At 36.5% G+C, this 19636-nt stretch overlaps 1 protein-coding gene across 1 annotated transcript; it reads right to left on the reverse strand.

The window, feature by feature from the left end:
- Positions 1-324: 324 nt before the first annotated feature.
- LOC107815235 (synaptotagmin-5) lies at positions 325-15658 on the reverse strand. Its single transcript, XM_016640790.2, has 13 exons — positions 15300-15658; positions 15046-15150; positions 14856-14906; positions 14616-14736; positions 13014-13135; positions 11651-11752; positions 10981-11055; positions 10224-10303; positions 9452-9602; positions 9109-9339; positions 8735-9025; positions 8474-8587; positions 325-777 (listed from the first exon to the last, which is right to left on the reverse strand). The coding sequence occupies exons 1-13, from the start codon at positions 15402-15404 to the stop codon at positions 631-633; spliced, it is 1695 nt and encodes a 564-aa protein (XP_016496276.1). The 5' UTR covers positions 15405-15658; the 3' UTR covers positions 325-630.
- Between the last annotated feature and the right edge of the window lie 3978 nt (positions 15659-19636).

Raw genomic sequence — 19636 nt, forward strand, 5'->3', positions numbered from 1 at the left:
TTCTAACATTTAAGGTTCCACTTTTAGGATAGTATATGATGTACTCTGTTAATGGGCATTTTGAAAAGAATAGCCTACTAAGATAAAAGTTCTTTTTCACTTCTCCACTCAAGAGAATCAATAGAAAATCAATTTTTTTTTTCTAATTTACTCTTATACATTAAGTCGCCATTTTTCAAATTATTGGAGAATAAGTAGTCAAGTGATACTAGTATTAATTATCATTAATAAGGGTAATTTAGTAAAATAAATACTTAATTGATGTTTTCTTAAGGATAGCACAAAATGCATTATGAACAAGTAAAAAAGCAACTACATTCTTAAGGGAAGTACTATATTATTATTAAATCCCTATATTATTTCTAATAATACATCTAACCAAACAAACGCCTTACTCTTAAGTTTATATATGTAAGCTTATATTACATTTTATTCTTTCTCCAGCTTCAACTTTACTTCAGAAGTTTTGCAGCTTTACATTTATCTCTCTTCTGCATTAATCAAACAATTATCTACAAAAATGATTAATTCTACAAATTATCACTGCCTATAACGCAAAGATACAAAATAACTTCTATTGTATACAAGTCTTACAACAACAAAAAACATTCCTATAAAAAAGTTTTATCATTAGGAGTCCCTATATATGGGCTGCGGTGCCCATTTGAGATGCAAGTTGAGTTTCCCTGATTTAGCTCCATCTAATTCAAAGCTTTCTTTATATTCTCCTTCCATTAGTACTTTTGTCAATGTCAGTATGCATCTTCCCATGTAATCCTGCCAACAGAATAAAAATGTAAACACTGGAAATGAATCACTGTAATCACATTTATGTAGCCGCCGTCCAGTGTTTACACCAATAATACATTGCACGCGTATCATTCATATACAATTTTATCTCTAATCATGGTGGATTGGTATGTACTTCCGCCTCAATCCATACTTAACCATAGTAAATTTATGTGGTATGGTGTAAACATCGAGTATCAGTACGTTTTTTCCATACAAAAAAATGTCTCCGCCCTTCCCCTAATCCCTACTTAAAATAAGGGGGAAATCCCTCAAAAATCATCCTTTATCTTGATTTGTAGGATTGATTGGTCATAAATTACATATATGGATCTATATCGACAATTCAATTTACCATAATGAATAACGCTAATGTTTCTATCGGTCTCGCATGTCTAAGCAATTTGACATGCTAAGGGAGAAATACTGACAAATAATTGCTTCCCACACAATGAATAGCACAAATATATAAAAAGATGAGAAAACCAAAAAAGAAAGTAATGAAGGCCTGATTCGAACCAGCCTCATCTTTGGACTCGGCAGTTTCTTTGTACTAATCAAGCATTTGTATATCAAGAAAATAATTGGAGATGACCACATTGTTTTGCTGGTCGTGAGGATAAGGTAAATGGTATTTAGAGGAATAGACAAGGCATGATTTTTGTCTGGATAAAAGCTAGATAATTTGTTTTTCTCCCCAATCATCTTGCTCATTACACGCAGAGATCAGGTTGAATTTATGAACAAAATTTAACTGTTGACCATTCAATTAAAATTCAGGAGCGCGGTAACTGATCAACACTTATGTAATATCGAGGGCTAACATTTTAATATCTCAATTGCTCATGCTATCAATCTGAACAATTAAGCCTTTGAATTTTCCAAAAAGATTCTAGTATGTCTCACGTCATCTGACAATTCCAAAACAAGGCATCTCAATAAAGGAGACTTTTTCTGTTCTAAATTTAAGAAAAAATTAGCACGGATTTAATGAGGTTATTTCAATTTTCAGCTAAAGAAAAATTCACATCAAGAAACATCGGTGTTTTAATAGATATAATAAGTAAAAGCAACTTTTGGTGCAATACCTCTGAACATTGTACCTGTTAAAAGCCTAATGTTTTCTCCTACCGCCATCTGCCTTAGCTAATATTCTTCCTTGCTCCAATAGTAACTCCTTTAGGGGTCGTTTGGTTTGAATACGGCTTATGCCGGGATAAGTTATACCGGTGTACGTTATGCTGGGATTGCTTTTTATCTATTGTTTGGTATGTTGTATTAAATATGACAATTGAATTGGATAATTTGGACTTGAAACAATACTAAAAATCTGCTCTCAGGGGAGTGCGAGGAGCCTGAGAACCTGGAATTCTGAGTTCATATAAACACCATCGGAGAGCCACCGGTGACGCGAGCCTACCCCTGCAAACAGCTCCGACATCGGATCTCCCACGCGCCGCCACACGCGGCCAAGCGCCGGCGAGCACTCCCCCACGCGCCGGCGCGTGAGGGAGTTCCAGGCAACTTTTCAACTTTTTTCTTCGGGACAGCCTTTTCATCACCCTGTTCCGACCAAACCCTTCCTTGCAGATCTAGATTCCGACCACTTTTAGTTTTCTCCGGCGACGTGAAGCTTCCATTTTTCAATCATTTTTCATTCAGCTGCAAAACAAAATTCTCTCTTCTTCTTCTCAAGCAGAATACCATCACGGGGAGCCTCTCAACGGAGCCAAACATCTCCTTCGGAATTAGTATTCACCCACTGTGATTACTATCAAACACCCTCTATAATTTTCATAACCTGAGCAGCGGGTTAGTACATTATGGGAAACAACAGGATATACTTCAACGCCGGATTCAAATCTTTTGACATCACCAGATGGAACTCCAACAAAGATATATGGTTTGGATGGGTGGAGAGAAGCCGCAACATGATGAGACGCTTATCCATGGGTAGAAAGACAATGGAATGGATTTGCTTTGTACTTAAAGAAGCCTCGACAGATCAAAAGAATTTAGTAAAGAGATGGAAGTATAAGGACCAAATGACAGAACATTTCTGCACTAGGAAATTTAACACTCATGGAAGATATGAGTATTCTGCCACTAAAGGGAGAAGGGAGGTCAGTTATTATAATCCCAGAGTTAGCTTTGAATGCAGGCTGGAAAGACATAGTAGCTAAGATAGAAAGATTCATCTATCATGCCCCCAAGCCTGAATACCACAGTACCACCCAGAAACACTGTGGACAACTATCCTTATGTCAAAGCAGTTAAGGAGAGTAAATGGCAATCCAATACCCTTCGAGAGGCAAATGTCAGTACAAACAATGGAGATATCTCTGTTTTGGAACCTCCCGGAGCGGACACAGGTTTACTAAAAAGATGCATTATTGGGTATTTTGGGAAAGGAATCACTGAGAGACCCACTTTAGCAGACATAAGGCGATGGGCTACTGCTTCATGGAACAAAGCATATGGAGTCAACATGTATGAAATGACCGGCAACATGTTTCTATTTGAGTTTCCGAACAGATACATGGCTGAGCAGATTCTGCAAGGAGATTGGAGATGGAAAAAATTCAAGCTTCATCTAGAATGGTGGAACTACATTGTTGGATGCATTCCAAACTCTCAAATTGTGGAAACATGCTGGATCAGAGCCATGGGGATTCCCTTATATCTGTGGTCACAAAAGATCTTCAAAGAAATAGGAGATCTTTGTGGGGGATGGATAGCTACTGAATAAGAAATTGATCTCAAAAATCACCTTAAGTGGGCTAGAATTCAAATTGTTGGTGACGGCAGAAAGATTCCTAATGAGATTGGGATTGAAAGAGAAGGGATCAAATTTTTCATCCCAATCTGGGCTGAAAAACAGGCAAGATTTGAGCTGAAGTCGTCGGAAAACACACATAGCTTTGGAGCAAAGAGAAACATGGACGACCAAGTGGGATGCACCATATTGCAAAATAATAATAAGGGAAAGACACGGGTGCAACATACGCAAGGTCCAAGTTCGACAAATCTGTGCATTAATGTGGCGAATAATGAGCTGAAAACAAATGAGTCTGATTTGGCTGCACAAGTCATTTTGATCTCTCGTGTGAGGCCACTGATGAAATTAGGTTGACGCCTTATATTGAGGAACTGGGATGCACCTCTTACTTGAAAGTCAAAGAATCCAGTCCAGGGGATCCAATTCCCATTGCAAACCTTGAAATTATGCCACAGGCAACACATATGAGTTGCGATCAGCCAGAAGGTGAAGCAGAGATAGGAATACTGGGACAGAAGGCAGGGGACCATACCATAAACAAAAAGATGGGGGAAGATCAAGTTGAAAATGCATTGGAGCACCAACAACAGCTAAAGCACTTCAACTCTATCCAAGATTGGGAAATCGAGGAGGTTACTCCTATATCAGTACAACACAATCCAGTAATGGATAAAGAGATGATGCAACACTGTGGGTCCATCAAAATATGATCAAATTGAGGAAAATGTTTGAAGTAGATTTTCAAGGCCATGAAGAAGAAGCATTGGAGTTACTAATGCAAATTGACAGTTGCAGACAAGTTATAAGAGTGGAGACCGAGATGGAGGTGAAGAAACAAAGGTTCAAAGGCTCACTGGAATTAAAAGGATTAACCTCCTTTGATGTCAAATTCAAGAGTGATGGGAAAAGGAGCAGGGGAAGAGATCAATCTATTATTGCAATATGAAGATCTTATTCATCAAACATCTTGTCCGTACACATCTCAACAAAATGGGGTAGCTGAAAGAAAGAATAGACATCTTATTGAAACTGCTCGTACCCTACTCATACAATCTCATGCTCCGTTGCATTTTTGGGGGGATGCAGTTCTTACATCTTGCTATCTTATTAATCGTATGTCATCTTCAGCTATCCAAAACCAAGTTCCATTCTCTGTTATGTTTCCCCACTTACCTTTGTTCTCTCTTCCACCCCGTGTTTTTGGAAGCACTTGTTTTGTCCATAACCTTACTCCAGGAACAAATAAGTTAGCTCCCCGTGTTCTTAAGTGCGTATTTCTTGGTTTCTCGAGAACGCAAAAGGGGTATCGATGCTATTCTCCTGACCTCCAGCGGTACCTTATATCCGCTGATGTTACCTTGTTTGAAACCCAATCATACTTCACAGGTCCAGGTAATCAGTTAGATATTTCTGAGGTACTACCAGTCTCTTCTTTTGGAGATTCAGTCACTATCTCCCATCCATCTTCCTCTACATCTCCAGCTCTACCACCTATAGCTCTCGTTCCACCGTCTATAGCTCTAGTTCCACCACCTATAGGTCTAATTCTTCCACATAATCCAGTTCAACCTTCTGCAACTCCGCCACTCTTGACTTATCATCGCCGTCCACATCCAGCATCAAGCCTAGGTGATTCACGTCCTGCATTAGATTCTGCACATACTGCGGACTTGTCTCCTCTTAGTCAACCAATTGCACTCCACAAAGGTGTACGATCCACACTTAATCCTAATCCCCACTATGTTGGTCTAAGTTATCATCGCCTGTCGTCACCTCATTATGCTTTTATATCTTTTTTGTTCACAGTTTCTATTCCTAAGTCTACAGGTGAGGCATTATCTCATCCTGGATGGCGACAGGCTATGATTGACGAGATGTCTGTTTTACATGCGAGTGACACTTGGGAGCTTGTTCCTCTTCCTACAGGTAAGTCTACTGTTGGTTGTCGTTGGGTTTATGTAATCAAAGTCGGCCCGGATGGCCAGGTTGATCGGCTTAAGGCTCGTCTTGTTGCAAAAGGATATACTCAGATTTTTGGGCTTGATTATAGTGATACTTTCTCTCCCGTGGCTAAAGTAGCATATGTTCGTCTTTTTTTGTCCATGGTTGTTGTACGTCATTGGCCTCTTTATCAGTTAGACATTAAGAATGCTTTTCTCCACGGTGATCTTGACGAGGAAGTTTATATGGAGCAACCACCTGGTTTTGTTGCTCAGGAGGAGTTTAGTGGTTGTGTATGCAGATTACGCAGGTCACTATATGGTTTGAAATAGTCCCCTCGAGCCTGGTTTGGTAAGTTCAGCACAATTATTCAGGAATTCGGCATGACTCATAGTGAGGCTGATCACTCTGTGTTTTATCAGCATTTTGCTCCGACATTGTATATTTATCTGGTGGTTTATGTTGATGATATTGTTATTACTGGCAACGATCAGGATTGTATTACTAATCTGAAGCAACATCTCTTTCAGCACTTTCAAACTAAGGATCTGGGCAGACTGAAGTATTTTCTAGGTATTGAGGTCGCTCAGTCTAGCTCAGGTATTGTTATTTCACAGCGGAAGTATGCCTTAGACATTCTTAAGGAGACTGGAATGATGGGTTGCAGACCTATTGACTCTCCTATGGATCGGAATGCTAAGCTTCTGCCTGGACAGGGGGAGCCTCTTAGAGACCCTACGAGATATAGGAGACTGGTTGGAAAATTGAATTACCTCACAGTGACTAGACCTGACATTTCTTTTCCAGTGAGTGTTGTAAGTCAATTTATGGATTCTCCCTGTGATAGTCATTGGGATGCAGTTGTTCGTATTCTTCGGTATATAAAGTCAGCTCCAAGCAAAGGATTACTATTCGAGGATCGAGGCCACGAGCAGATTGTTGGGTACACAGATGCTGATTGGGCAGGATCACCTTCTGATAGACGATCTACATCTGGATATTGTGTTCTAGTAGGAGGTAATTTGGTCTCGTGGAAGAGCAAGAAACAAAATGTAGTTGCTCGATCTAGCGCCGAAGCGGAATATCGGGCCATGGCTATGGCAACGTGTGAGTTAGTTTGGGTCAAGCAGTTGCTCAAGGAGTTAAAGTTCGGAGAAATCAGCAGGATGGAACTAGTGTGTGATAACCAAGCTGCTCTTCATATTGCGTCAAATCCGGTGTTCCATGAGAGGACTAAACACATTGAGATCGACTATCACTTTGTCAGAGAAAAAATACTTTCAGTAGATATTGTTACAAAGTTTGTAAAGTCGAATGATCAACTAGCAGATATTTTCACTAAGTCTCTTACTGGTTCTCATATTAGTTACATATGTAACAAGCTCGGTACGTATGATGTGTATGCACCGGCTTGAGGGGGAGTGTTAGATATGTACATAATGTAGTCTTGTCCCACATCGGAATAGGAGTAGTATGTCCTTGTATAGTATAGCTATAAATAAGGACCTCTTGTATTGTATTGAACACACAATATCAATATATCATATTTTCTCTCGTGCCTTCTCACAGTTCCCAATTCTTGTCGGAATCCTACAGAGACCGGATAAACTCTGAAGATCCTTCCTTTGGCGAGGGAATAAGGAGAAAAAGGTCTTCCATTTAGTTAAATGGAAGATCCTCACAATGGCCAAAAAACAAGGTGGTTTAGGAATAAGAAATTTGAAGAATCAAAGCAAGGCTCTTAGAATGAAATGGCTATGGAAATATTCTCAAGAACCTCAAACTTTATGGAGCAAAGTGATCAAAGCTAAGTACGGTGAGGAAAATAACTGGGTGTCAAACAAAGTCAGCACATCATATGGAGTTAGTGTGTGGAAATCCATCAGAGAACTTTGGCCTATAATGAAGATTCACTCTTTCATAAGAGTGAACAACGGAAGGAACACATCATTCTAGAATGATAATTGGTTGGGACATGGATGCCTAAAGGAAAGATACCCTGATATGTTTGGTTTGGCACAAAACCTACATAGGACAGTAGCTGATATGTGGAGTTATCAAGGATGGGAACTCACTCTTAGAAGACAGCTGAATGACTGGGAGATAACAAGATTAGCTGACCTTTACAAAGAGCTGGAAGCATTTAAAGAATTACAGGAAGGGGTGGATTCACTTTGGTGGCAGAGGCACAACAGAGGGGTCTATCAGGTGAAGGATGCACATAAAATTTTGAATCAAAATGATCTTCAGATAGATGCTTGGCCATGGAAGCATATATGGAGAACAAAGATTCCATATAAGGTAGCATGTTTCTCTTGGCTACTAACAAAGGAGGCTATATTAACCCAGGATAATCTTATAAAAAGAGGAATTTCTCTGTGTTCAAGATGTTTCCTATGTGGGGAAAACGCTGAGACTGTTAGCCATTTATTTCTATATTGCAAGATAACAGACCAACTATGGAAAAATTTTATTAGTCTTAGGGGTATTTCATGGACAATGTCATGCAGGATTAATGAAGTTCTTTATAGTTGGGAAGAAGCTGGTGCTGAAGCAACTATCAGAGATAGATGGAGGATTGTCCCCGCTTATATCTGGTGGACAGTTTGGAGGGAAAGGAATGCTAGATGTTTTGAAGATAGAAGCAACCCAGTACATAAGATCAAACTCAATTGTATTCTTCTTTTTTGTTTTTGGTGTAAACAGACTTACACAGAAGATACATTGACAATCGTAGACATACTAGGATCTTGCTAGGTTGCACACCAGCACATCTACTTACCATCTACTTGTAAATTTGGTTTTCAGTACAACCTATGTACTGATGTTATTAATATATACAAAAGTTATCAATTCAAAAAAAAATAGATATAATAAGTATTAGTTTATTAATGTTAATTTTGTACCAAGACCAATAGTAATAGGATAAGTACTCGGAATTGGCTATAGGGAAAGATACTCTACCTTTCCGAAGGTGTCATGGTCCCACACTTCTAAAATTAGCATATCATGTAACCCATCCTCAACGACAAAGTCAAAAGTCTGATTCCACACGGGATTTAAACTTTCTGGTACAACCTACATATGGACAAAAAAAATAGGCATTATACTTAGTTATGGATTATGAGTTTTAAAGCAGATTACTTATATCTACTTACCAAAAAAGAAGGCAACAGAAGAACATCTTTAAACTTAACTAAACCTTTAAATAATAAGAAACGATACCCTGGTTTTGTTCTTGGTTTCAGTCTTCTTCATAGTAATCACAACATAAGGATCAGCTTTCCCCATTAGATCAGTTGGCGCCAGATCATCAGCTGATATCACCGTTACAGAAAGTACACCCCGTACTATTACGTCCTTTCGCCTGTTGATTTCACCCCCGTTTTGGAGTACGTTTCCTTCTGCTCCACTTTTAAGTACCTTCTCCAGTGAAGTCATTGACACATTCGGCGCAAAAGGGTTACTGAACCCATTCTTCATGCCATAAGGACAATACAATAGCTCCAAGTGCACCTAAACCAAAGATGAAGAGAATAGTTCAGACAAAGAGCTAAAATAGACTATTGCATGAATTTGTTTATGTTTGCAATTGTCACCTGTCCCCTATTCTTTTGGTCTCGTTGGATCTCCAAATCTTTAACCAACTTCAACCAGACATCCTTCACCTTACCAGGCTCGAGCTCATTTAAACGGATATGTGCACATCCGATTAGTTCAGCTGCCTGAAGCCCTTCATCATCATAGATCTTTACCACTAAGTGTTGTGTCAATGGATCTTCAACTACAAACTCGAAATGCTCATTCCACACTGGGTTCAATTGGTTGTTCTGAAAAGAACAATTGGTTACTTAAATGTTAAATTTTTTTTTTTAAAATGTTAAACTTGATCAGTGTATTACCAAATCTCTTCCATACGAACAGATGAAATGAAAAACTTACAATTGTTTTGCTCTTTTTCATTCTATCTCGTACAGGGCGGACATATAACTCAGCAAAAGGATCCGATTTACCAATGAGATCTTTGTTTGTTAACTCCTTTGCTTGAACAAGTTTCACCTCCAATACTCCAGTAGGCTTCAGTTCAAGGTCACTAATAACAATAAAATAGAATGTCAAAGAGAAACTGGTACCTCAGACTTTGAAAATGTAATCAAAGTCCTAGTTTTGCATAAAAATGTTAAAATGTTACCATGTCTTGTTAGGATCAATATTCAGATAAACATCTTGTACAAAGTTCACAGCTTCCACGAAGACATTAGGTCATTATGAAGTTAAACATATCAACTTTTTAAGTCGGAAACTGAACAGCAAAATGGAAGAAAGTAATCTCGATTACTCTCCCAAATTTTGGGGACTTCTCCAAAGTCCAAATTCCAAGTTCCATCTTCCGATATATTATACTCCCTCCGTCCCAAATTATGTGGCACCATTTGACTATGCACGGAGTTTAAGAAAGAAAGAAATCCTTTTGAAATTTGTGGTCTAAAACAAACCTTAAATATTTATGTGGTTGTAAATCATCTCATTACTGGTAAAATGGGAAGTTTGAAGTAAAATTGTTCTAAATATAGAAGGTGACATTCTTTTTAGGATGGACCAGAAAAGGAAAGTGTGCCACATAAAATATGACAGGAGTACTGAAAAAGTTCCTTGTAGTATTTAATGAGAAAGTGAATGTGTTTGATTGTAGCGCCCTTATAAACGAGAATACCTATAATCCCCGGGCAAAATGGGAATAATTTTTCGAACAGGCCATGTGATAGAGTCTTCAATGGCATCGCGGATGGTGCCCTGTAGAGAGAAATTCATTTAGTACACCTGGATCGTATCAAACCATAAGAAACATTTTATAATTTTCCCAAACCATGAGTGCAAAAGTCGCAAACATGAGAAAACAGTTCAAGCAAACAAATGGTTTGTCCTCTCATTTCTTACCAATGAGGACAGTCATATGAAATGCACCAAGAGACTAAAATTTTTTTTTTTTTTTTGGCCGGAAGTTTTCATTTTCACTCTCATCACATATCATTAATGTGCCATAGCTGCACTATGAAACCTAATGCGAAACAGATGAGATACCCTTGTATAATCACATAGAACCCTATCCTTGTACTGATCACATAGATTTTTTTATGACTATGGTGCCGAGGCCAGCTTGCGTGCACCTCGACTATTCCACCGCATGCTTGCTACCTCCTACTAGCACATGTACCAGTAACTATACCCACCACCAACCACATAGATATTTTGTATTCATTCAGTTTCTTCCACTCTTTTCCGAAAAGGAGAGAGGGAACAGATAAAGCTTGGACCGTGCCAGCATTATCCATTTCCAGCACTCCGAGCATCTAAGGGACTTATTATATCTAATCAAGCAGCATCAGAAGTTATTGAAGGACAAGAAGATGTGCCTATATACATAAAAATAAAAAATAAAAAAAAATTAAATGGTAAAATTTTGCCCAAACCTCAATTGCATCAGAAATGCCAGGTATTGCTGTCATGTCACCACCAACCACTTTAAGCGTAAAATCCAGCTTTTTCTGCAGACCACAAAATTTCAGAGTTATTTTTTTCTCCTAAGTTCAGAAGAGGTGTTAGTTGTACATGTGTGTGGCTATCCAGGTTAGCTTGCATCTTATGTGAACCCAATGGCGGAGACAAGAGTTTTACTAAAGGGTGTCAAAATATAAGTAAAGCTTCAACATATAGTATATATATAAATTAAAAGAAATCTTTGACTTAGCTACAGAGTGTAATTTTCGGTGAAGGGGTGTCGCCCCTTATCTTAAGGTGGCTCTGCCATTGTGTGAACCTTACACTTCAACCAAAACCAGGTACAGGATGATTAATGTTGGACATGTTAGGTGTCATGCATGTCCTTACTGTGGAGGATCGGCATCTAAATCCATGAGTCATTTGGCAAATCCATCAATTGTTGACCAAGTTGCTGTTAGAAATCATCCAAATCCAATATATAACTCTAAACCCAAGAAATAGCTTTAGACATTCATAAGTTGATTCTGTACTTGTATGCACACACGTGACGTGCACACATTTGTGCGGTAACAAATACGTAATTCAGTATGTTCAATAATCTTGGAAGGATACAAGTGAAGTTAGAAGTATATACAACACCTTTTGCCTTAGTGAATAACAAACAGCTCCAAAGCAGGGAAACTCATCAACAAGCGGCCTGAAGATCAGCCTGAAAACCCCAGTAAACCCAATGTTTTTCACCTAAAACAGAAGGAAACATTAATGTGAAATCAAATCCCCTGAAAAAAGCTAGATAACTTTTGTAAGCTAAATAAAGTCGGAAGAAAGGTGACAAGAAAACATGTTAAATCAAGTTAAGTGGAAAATAGATCCAGCTATCTTTCTAAGATGGAGAACAAGTAGATACCGCAGGGAAATGACGGGAAAAAGAACTCTACCAGAGAACACTAGAGTAATAGAATGTCTAGAGGATAGTTGAGACGGCTTGTTAATTGCATTGACTGTAGCCGAACCACAACCATGTGAATAACAGAAGACCATGAAGACAGAGAAGCTAATCCTGAATACTTAACAATATACCACTATTGTCTACGTAGCAAGTAGCTATAACAAATTCAATTCGTACATTACACGGAAGAGACAGATGGTAAATATTATATGAAATAACTTGCAAGTATAGACTATAGAGCGCAAATGCACACACGACACAAGGGTCATGTAATACAAAAAGTAAAAGGAGCATGTATTGAGATACTTCTTATCAATATCGTACAATCAGTTTTATTGTGGAGATGTTCTCCCAGATATGCATGTTTTGGAAGCTATACTGATTAAAAAAAAGGGACCTTGGACCTAACTCAATCCCAAAAGCTAGCTTATGAGGTGAGTATTGCCCAAGACCATATAAAGAGTCCAAGTGCCGAATCCCCATCCAATGTCGGAAACCAAAACACACTTTCCCAGGTAAGTTATGGTTTTTTTTTAACCATTTGCTGGTCAGTTGACTCACTCCTGACTCTTTGATACAGATACATGTTCTCGAGGAGTAAGCTTGCCGAGAGGGATCCCAGACCCCTGATATAGTTAAGGCTTCTGATGAGCCCCTCACTTATTCAGTTGAAGCTAATATGTTATGTATTTCAGACCTTTTTTACAGATATTATCCAAAGTTGTATAAGTTATTCCTAAATTGCTCGATATGCTTCCATCGGTTTTTGTTTCTGTTGGATGCTCTATTAAGAGATATTTATGTTTGCTTAAGTAAGTTTTGTTGAGAATGTTGTGAAGGTTTGATTATGTTTCTCTTGCTGTGATTACTTGATTCGCTGGATCGCATTATTCGAGTTATTTACAATAGCAATAAATTGGTATCTCAGAAGCAGTTAGCATGTCAGTTCGAATTAAGATCACATTAAGTGTGCAATGAAACAAAAATGTCACAACTCTGAGGAGCGCAAGCTATTTAGTATAATGTCTAAGCTGCAATTACCAACTAAATTACCTGCACTGGTAACCCTACACCAACATATGTCTTGATATCAAGTATAATGCTAGGGTTCCCATCCCATTGCATCTCTAATTCCATGGTAATACCTTCACTTCCATCTTCAAGAATAGAAATTCCTGTAAAGAAAACATTACGTGAGCACCAATTATGTGTTGATTAAAATATGTCCCCCCCACCCCCAAAAAAAAGCAATATATTTTATTAGAGGTTAAATGAAACTACGCACTAGATTATTATTCAAATAGCTTCATCAGGTTCATATATCTTCTTCATCCTTTCGTCTTTCCAAATTTATGTCACATTTTGACTTCTCAAAGAGACTACACTACTGCAGAAATATTATGACTACTCCAACAGTAAGGTAAGGGGTAATGATTTTTGACTTTCAATTAGGATAAAACTCGTCCGATGTGATTTCTTAGGTAGTCTAATATGCAAAATTTTAGAATAATTAAATGAAGCATCAATAGAACTGGTCGAATTGCCATCTATGGAAGTAGTCAAGACTCATGGGTGGATCAAAGGGGAAAGTAGGACAAGCAGAAAAGGCAAGATAAAATCTAGTATAACAGGCTCAAGGAAAACCAACAGCTTGAGCAAAAAGAAAAGCACGACTTGCAATCTCTAACAAGGCGAGTATAAAGCTCGATAATTTCTCTCTTTACCTGCTCCATGACCACTTTTAAGTCTTTCTACCCTTTTTTGGGAAATAAATCCATTTATATATTAGGAATCAACACAACAAGCACTCTATGTGCCCATTTGAATTTTTGTACAAATGAATATATAAACTAAAAGTAAATTAATGGCAAAGAAAAAGTGATTGGTGCAAGGAAAAACATGCTCAAAGTCATTTAGTACAGGATCAATGTTATTTGAGAGATAAAGCGGGAGAGACAGAGATTGGGAATTAAAGGAGTGCAAGAAAAAAGAGTTGGACCATAAGCTGGTAAATAATATTATACTAACCACAATTGTTTCAGCAAAATTCTTCCTTATTTAGGATATATAAGGGCATTAACATTGCACAGAGCCTCCATCCTATGAGACACTATTTCTTATCTTCTAACACTTCTTTTGGCACAATTTTACAGATGAATAGCAACAATGTACAAACCACACAAGTTTCAAACAATACAAGTTCTTTTTCTTTTCTAAATATGATATGATATTTTCTCTACTTAATGAATTTACTACTCCAAAAGTGTCTTATTATACTACCACCAAAATAATATTCAATTGTGACATATCTTTAAACTTTGTGTACCACCAAAAGTCAGAAACATAAGATAGGACAAAAAGAGTATTAAAGTAATATGAGAGCCAACATGAGTAAAAGAAAAATGTAAGGAGACATTAGCTACTTATACGCCACACATTGGAAAGCATGAATTGGGACGACGATGAGTTGAAAGCTAACTACATGTTCATTGTTTTCTTTCGTTTTGGAAATGGAACAGTTACTTTAAATAGTAAGTAGTACTATGTATTTCCTTCCCTTCTAACAATAAGAAATTATTTTCCAAACCACATGTTTATACACACAGAAATAAAAGGCAATTGCTGAAAAAAGTTTATTACGAGCCATCATCTAACCTGTGAATTGAGGAGCAACAGTACCAAGAGTAAACTTGGAAAATTTCAATGAAGCCAAAATCATAGGTCTATATTGTTCTAAAATTGGCTCCACACTTGACCTTACCAATTCTGATGCTGCCTGAATTACAATTAACCAAAAATATATAATAAAAGGGGAAAAAAACAAATATTAAAAATTTTAAAAAAAATGCTGACCCCCAAACAAAAGACCAAAAATGGATAGACATTTAGACTAACCTCATCTACATAAGGCCAGAGCTTTTCAAGATGAGAATTAAGCCACTTCAACTGTAAGAGTTGAAAACATGAAACAAACATTAAAAAAAAGACACTTTCTTTTCACAAAAACATTAATCACAAATATGATAAGTAAACATTAAGTAAAGATAAGTCTAAAACAAACAAACACACACACGCACATACTGACCTTCTGCTGATTGGAGAAAACAACCCAAGAAGGATACTGGTCAGGTGTAAAAATCTTTCTGGAATCTTCCACTGTCATTCTAGCAAACGCTGCTATGGTAGTAGCCTTTACAGTATTCAATAACAACATACATCAAAATGCACCCTTTAAATTCAAAACAAAACAAAATAAAAAAGAAAGCTAAAAGACCCTTTTTTTAATACTCCATCACTAAGAAAACCCTTGTTTTAATAATCACTAAGAAAGTGACTAACCAGTTCAGAACGGAGTTTGGATCGGGAATTTTCAGATTTAACAAAGAGAACTATTAAACCAACTCCAACCATAAGCCCAACTACAAGTCCCAAAACAAATGACATCTCAAATTTTGCTTCTTCTTCAGAGTTCCACTTTGTTTGTTCAACTTCTTTTTTTAAGATTCGGTGAAAGTGAAGTTATTGAAGAGAGAATCAGTACTGTAAAGCGACTATGAGAACGTGTTTTTTTTTTTGTGTTATTTAAGTGGGATTTCACAAGATTAAGCTATAAGGCAAGAAAAATGGTGGTGGTGAAGATTAGAGGTTTAATGAAGAGATTAGAGTTTCTCTTACGATTTGGTTTTGAATACTCTTCTCTTTTTTTTAATAGTCAAAACATGTTTTATTAGTATGACTTTTAGAAGAATACTTTTAAGAAACAGGACACTGGATAAAAGATTTAAACTATCCAATTTTAAGTTTTAGAATTGAACCATTATATTTTTTAAGTTATATATTTATATTTATTATTTTTATAATTTTAATAAACTTTTGTACATAAAATTTTATTTTGCGTCGAAAGTTATGGGTGTTCAATTGAATTCATAACTAGCACACAACATTCGTCCCTATACACAACCTTTTTTGCAGAAACACAAAGAGCGTATACTGCCATCTATATTTATATTTACTACGAACATTGCGTCAAATAGAAGTCTTTGTTTTTTTGTTTTGCTTTTCAAAGGGTTGTTTGGTGTTGTGATAAAAGATTTGGACAGCCAAAACCGGCCAAAGCCACTTTTTTCTTAAATGTCCAAATTGATGCTGCGATAATTTAGGATACTTGCCATTTGCCGACAGCTGACTTGAATACGTGTCGTGTAGGGGCCAGAATGAGAATCCAATTTCCTTGTCATCAAATCGTGCATTTTTTTTTTCCTATTATCTCGTTCTATATAATAGGAGTACTCATATTGCTATTTGAAAATTAAATATTTTTTAATAATATCTAAATAAAATTTTAATTATCTTCCCATTTTATTTATTTATTTATTTTACTTTTCTTTTTAGTCTATTTCAAAAATAATACTTATCATTTAGTGGGGGAAGTACACGGTTAGCCACTAATAACAATGTATTTACTTTTAAGCCACTGTTTAAAATGTCTTAGTCTTTTGCCACTACTTTAATAAATTTTACTTGCCCAGACGAAAACACTCTTCTGCTCATAAAGTTCAGGACCAGCTGTCCTTAACTTTTGAACTTGTAACTCTAAGTTCAGGACTTCAGGACTACATGTCCTTAACTTTTGAACTTGTAACTCTAAGTTCAAAACTTCAGGACTGTATGTCCTTAACTTTTGAACTTGTAACTCTAAGCTAATGACTATTTGTCCTTAACTTTTGAACTTGTAAGTCTAAGTTCAGGACCTATTGTCCTTAACTTTTGAACTTGTAACTGTAAGTTCAGGACCAAGTGTCCTTAACTTTTGAGCTTGTTAGTCTAAGTTCAGGACCAAGTGTCCTTAACTTTTGAGCTTGTTAGTCTAAGTTTAGGACCTATTGTCCTTAACTTTTGGGCTTCTTAGCCTAAGTTCAGGACCTATTGTCCTTAACTTTTGAGTTTGTTAGTCTAAGTTTAGAACTTCGGGGCCTATTGTCCTTAACTTTTGAACTTGTAACTATAAGTTCAGGACTTATTGTCCTTAACTTTTGAGCTTGTTAGTCTAAGTTCAGGACCAAATGTCCTTAACTTTTGAACTTGTAACTCTAAGTTCAGGACCAAGCATCCTTAACTTATGAGCTTGTTACTATAAGTTCCGGACTAGTTGTCGTTAATTTATAAGCTTGTAAGTCTAAGTTAAAGACTACCCGTCCTTAACTATTCCGATAACCTCCCTACTTTGACGACCCTCCTCCATTTTTTCAGACAACTTACAACTCTCACTCTTTCTTCTTCGCACTCACTTTTTTCTTTCCAACAAATACACATACACAAAGGACTCATACTCTCTTGGCTATACATATCTGGCACAGTCAAGCAAATCATAAAAGTCAATTATCAAATCTAGTGACACCATGCGGCGTACAAAGATCATATGTTAAGAACTCCAAAATGAAAAAATAAAGTGAAACTCGCATGATAAGAACACCCTCCACCAGAATAAAGAAACAATAAATTTCTTGTGACCAAAGGACAAGCAGCAACAAGAATGACAAGAAAATATTTTAAAGGATCACCTATTCAAACTTCCAGCATAAGATGGAATTTTTGTGATTAAGGATGAACTAATGAACATTAGAATTTCAAAACTCGTATAGAAACCTAAGATAAATGAGCACCATACAGCTAAACAGATTGTACTGAGAGGTCATAAGCCTAAAGAATAATGGCTAGAAGAAAGGGTAACACCATTTTTTCATATTAATTTTAATAAATTAGTGGCTACTTTTGCTCAGCATTAAAAATGATGGATAAAAAGTAAATACCACTTTAAAAAGTGACTACCTCATGCAATTTTTACTCATTTAGTGGGGAGCTACCTTTAATTAAAGGAAGTCAAATTACACTAAATAGACAAGTAGTTTTATGTCTATATACTATATGTTGAATCTTTTTGAACTTTGTATGTTTACTTCTTTATTTTTTGAAGCCCTTGGTGAAATCTTCCGCAACTGATATCATCCTTTTATATTTAGTATGTTTTTAGTTTCAATATTCTATTTACCTTCAATGACACTTACTTATACAAATGACATGACATATTTAAGATTACAAAGATTCAAGGGTATCTCTATATGTTGTATGCACCTTTAATTTATGACTATAATATTTAAAAGTCTTTTTACGGTTTTAAACCTTGTGCTTAACTAGTTCAGATAAAATAAAATGGAGGAAATTTAATTTATAGTAGCTCAACGCAAGCTTTGTTAATTTTTAGTTCAAAAAATTAAGGAATGTCTAAATGCTTCACCTCTAATTTGATCATTACACCCCGCTACCAACTTCTATCATTATCACATGCAACTAGTTTTCATCTCCAACCAAATAACATTAGATGAGTCTTCATGTAAATACATTTTTCATATATTTCTTTACAATTTGCATTTGTATTCTATAAAAGTCATACTGATAGGAAACATATTTTGTGGTGATGCAGTTTTCCGTAGTGGCAAAAGCCAGGAATTTTGCTAAGACTGTTCAAGATTGATACATATATAAAAAGTAATTTTTGATTTATATAGGCAGTAGAATTTTATATACACAGTCTAACTGTTTTATGAAGGATGTTCAATTGACCACCCTTCATTAAATTTGGCTACGCCATGAGTCTTGGTCATTAAGGAGACACATGCTTAATATGTATCTGAATATAGTTTGCGTGTCTTTATATTGCCGGTGACATTTCACCAGACCCATATTAAATGAAGAAGATCAAGAAGTGCTAGGGTTTTCTTCCAAATGACTACGATTAAATGAGGTAAATGACCACATTGGGCTATGCGGGTAAAAATAGCTATTGGCGTTCATCAAACTCCTCTTATTTCTCACATGGATTGTCCATAAGCTACAGCTGTGTCATATAGTTTGAGTAGTTTCTAGAATAGGTTACTTATGTAATTTCCTTTCATTACACACGTGGTTAGCTAGTGATACAAGTGAGACGGTTAGTAGCTAGTGAGATGTATACATTCCTTTTTGCTTGTAACAAAGACATTTAATGCTTGTAACAAAGATATATTCAATAGAATAGAAATTCAATTTTGGCTTCTTCAGAAATTCTCTCTCTAAAATGAATACGGTATCAGAGCTCTTGCTCGACCTAGTTACTTTTCACTAACAATCTATTACATATTTCTTCTAAATCTTCTAGAATTTTGTTCCGTTAGTTGAGGTTTTCTGAATTTCATCTTTGAAACGGCTTTGATTGCTGCAATGGCGACGAAAATTGATTCAGATCTATCACGATCCAAAATCCCTCCGAATGAGTCGTGATGACACCTAGTCTTGAAACTAGGTAAGCCTAACATTAACTAAATTAACATCGACATTTACTAGCTTTAATTTAAATAACTCTTAACAAAATAACAACTCCCAAAACCGATGGTACAAGTCATAAGCCTTTCTATGAGTAGTTACAAAAAATAAATACATTACCATTCCGAAACAAAAGGAGCAAATGGAAATAAGTACAAATAAAGGTGACTCTGAAGCCTGCGAACGCAGCAGTAGGTTTGCCTTGAGTCTCCACTGCATCGACCCACACAGCTACTGCCGATCAAATACCCGGATCTGTACACAAAAATATACAGAAGTGTAGTATGAGCACACCACAGCGGTGCCCAGTAAGTATC

This window comes from Nicotiana tabacum, chromosome 18, assembly GCF_000715075.1.
Source record: "Nicotiana tabacum cultivar K326 chromosome 18, ASM71507v2, whole genome shotgun sequence".
Lineage (NCBI taxonomy): Eukaryota > Viridiplantae > Streptophyta > Magnoliopsida > Solanales > Solanaceae > Nicotiana > Nicotiana tabacum.

Bases quoted from the DNA above. Each gene is read 5' to 3' on its own strand.
- LOC107815235 (XM_016640790.2), bottom strand. From the start codon at position 15,404: ATGTCATTTGTTTTGGGACTTGTAGTTGGGCTTATGGTTGGAGTTGGT. The intron at 11,753-13,013 runs GTAATTTAGTTG...CTTCTGTTTTAG, and splicing joins GTGTAGGGTTACCAGTGCAG to GTGAAAAACATTGGGTTTAC. The intron at 11,056-11,650 runs GTGTTGTATATA...TGTGGTCTGCAG, and splicing joins GTTATTCACTAAGGCAAAAG to AAAAAGCTGGATTTTACGCT.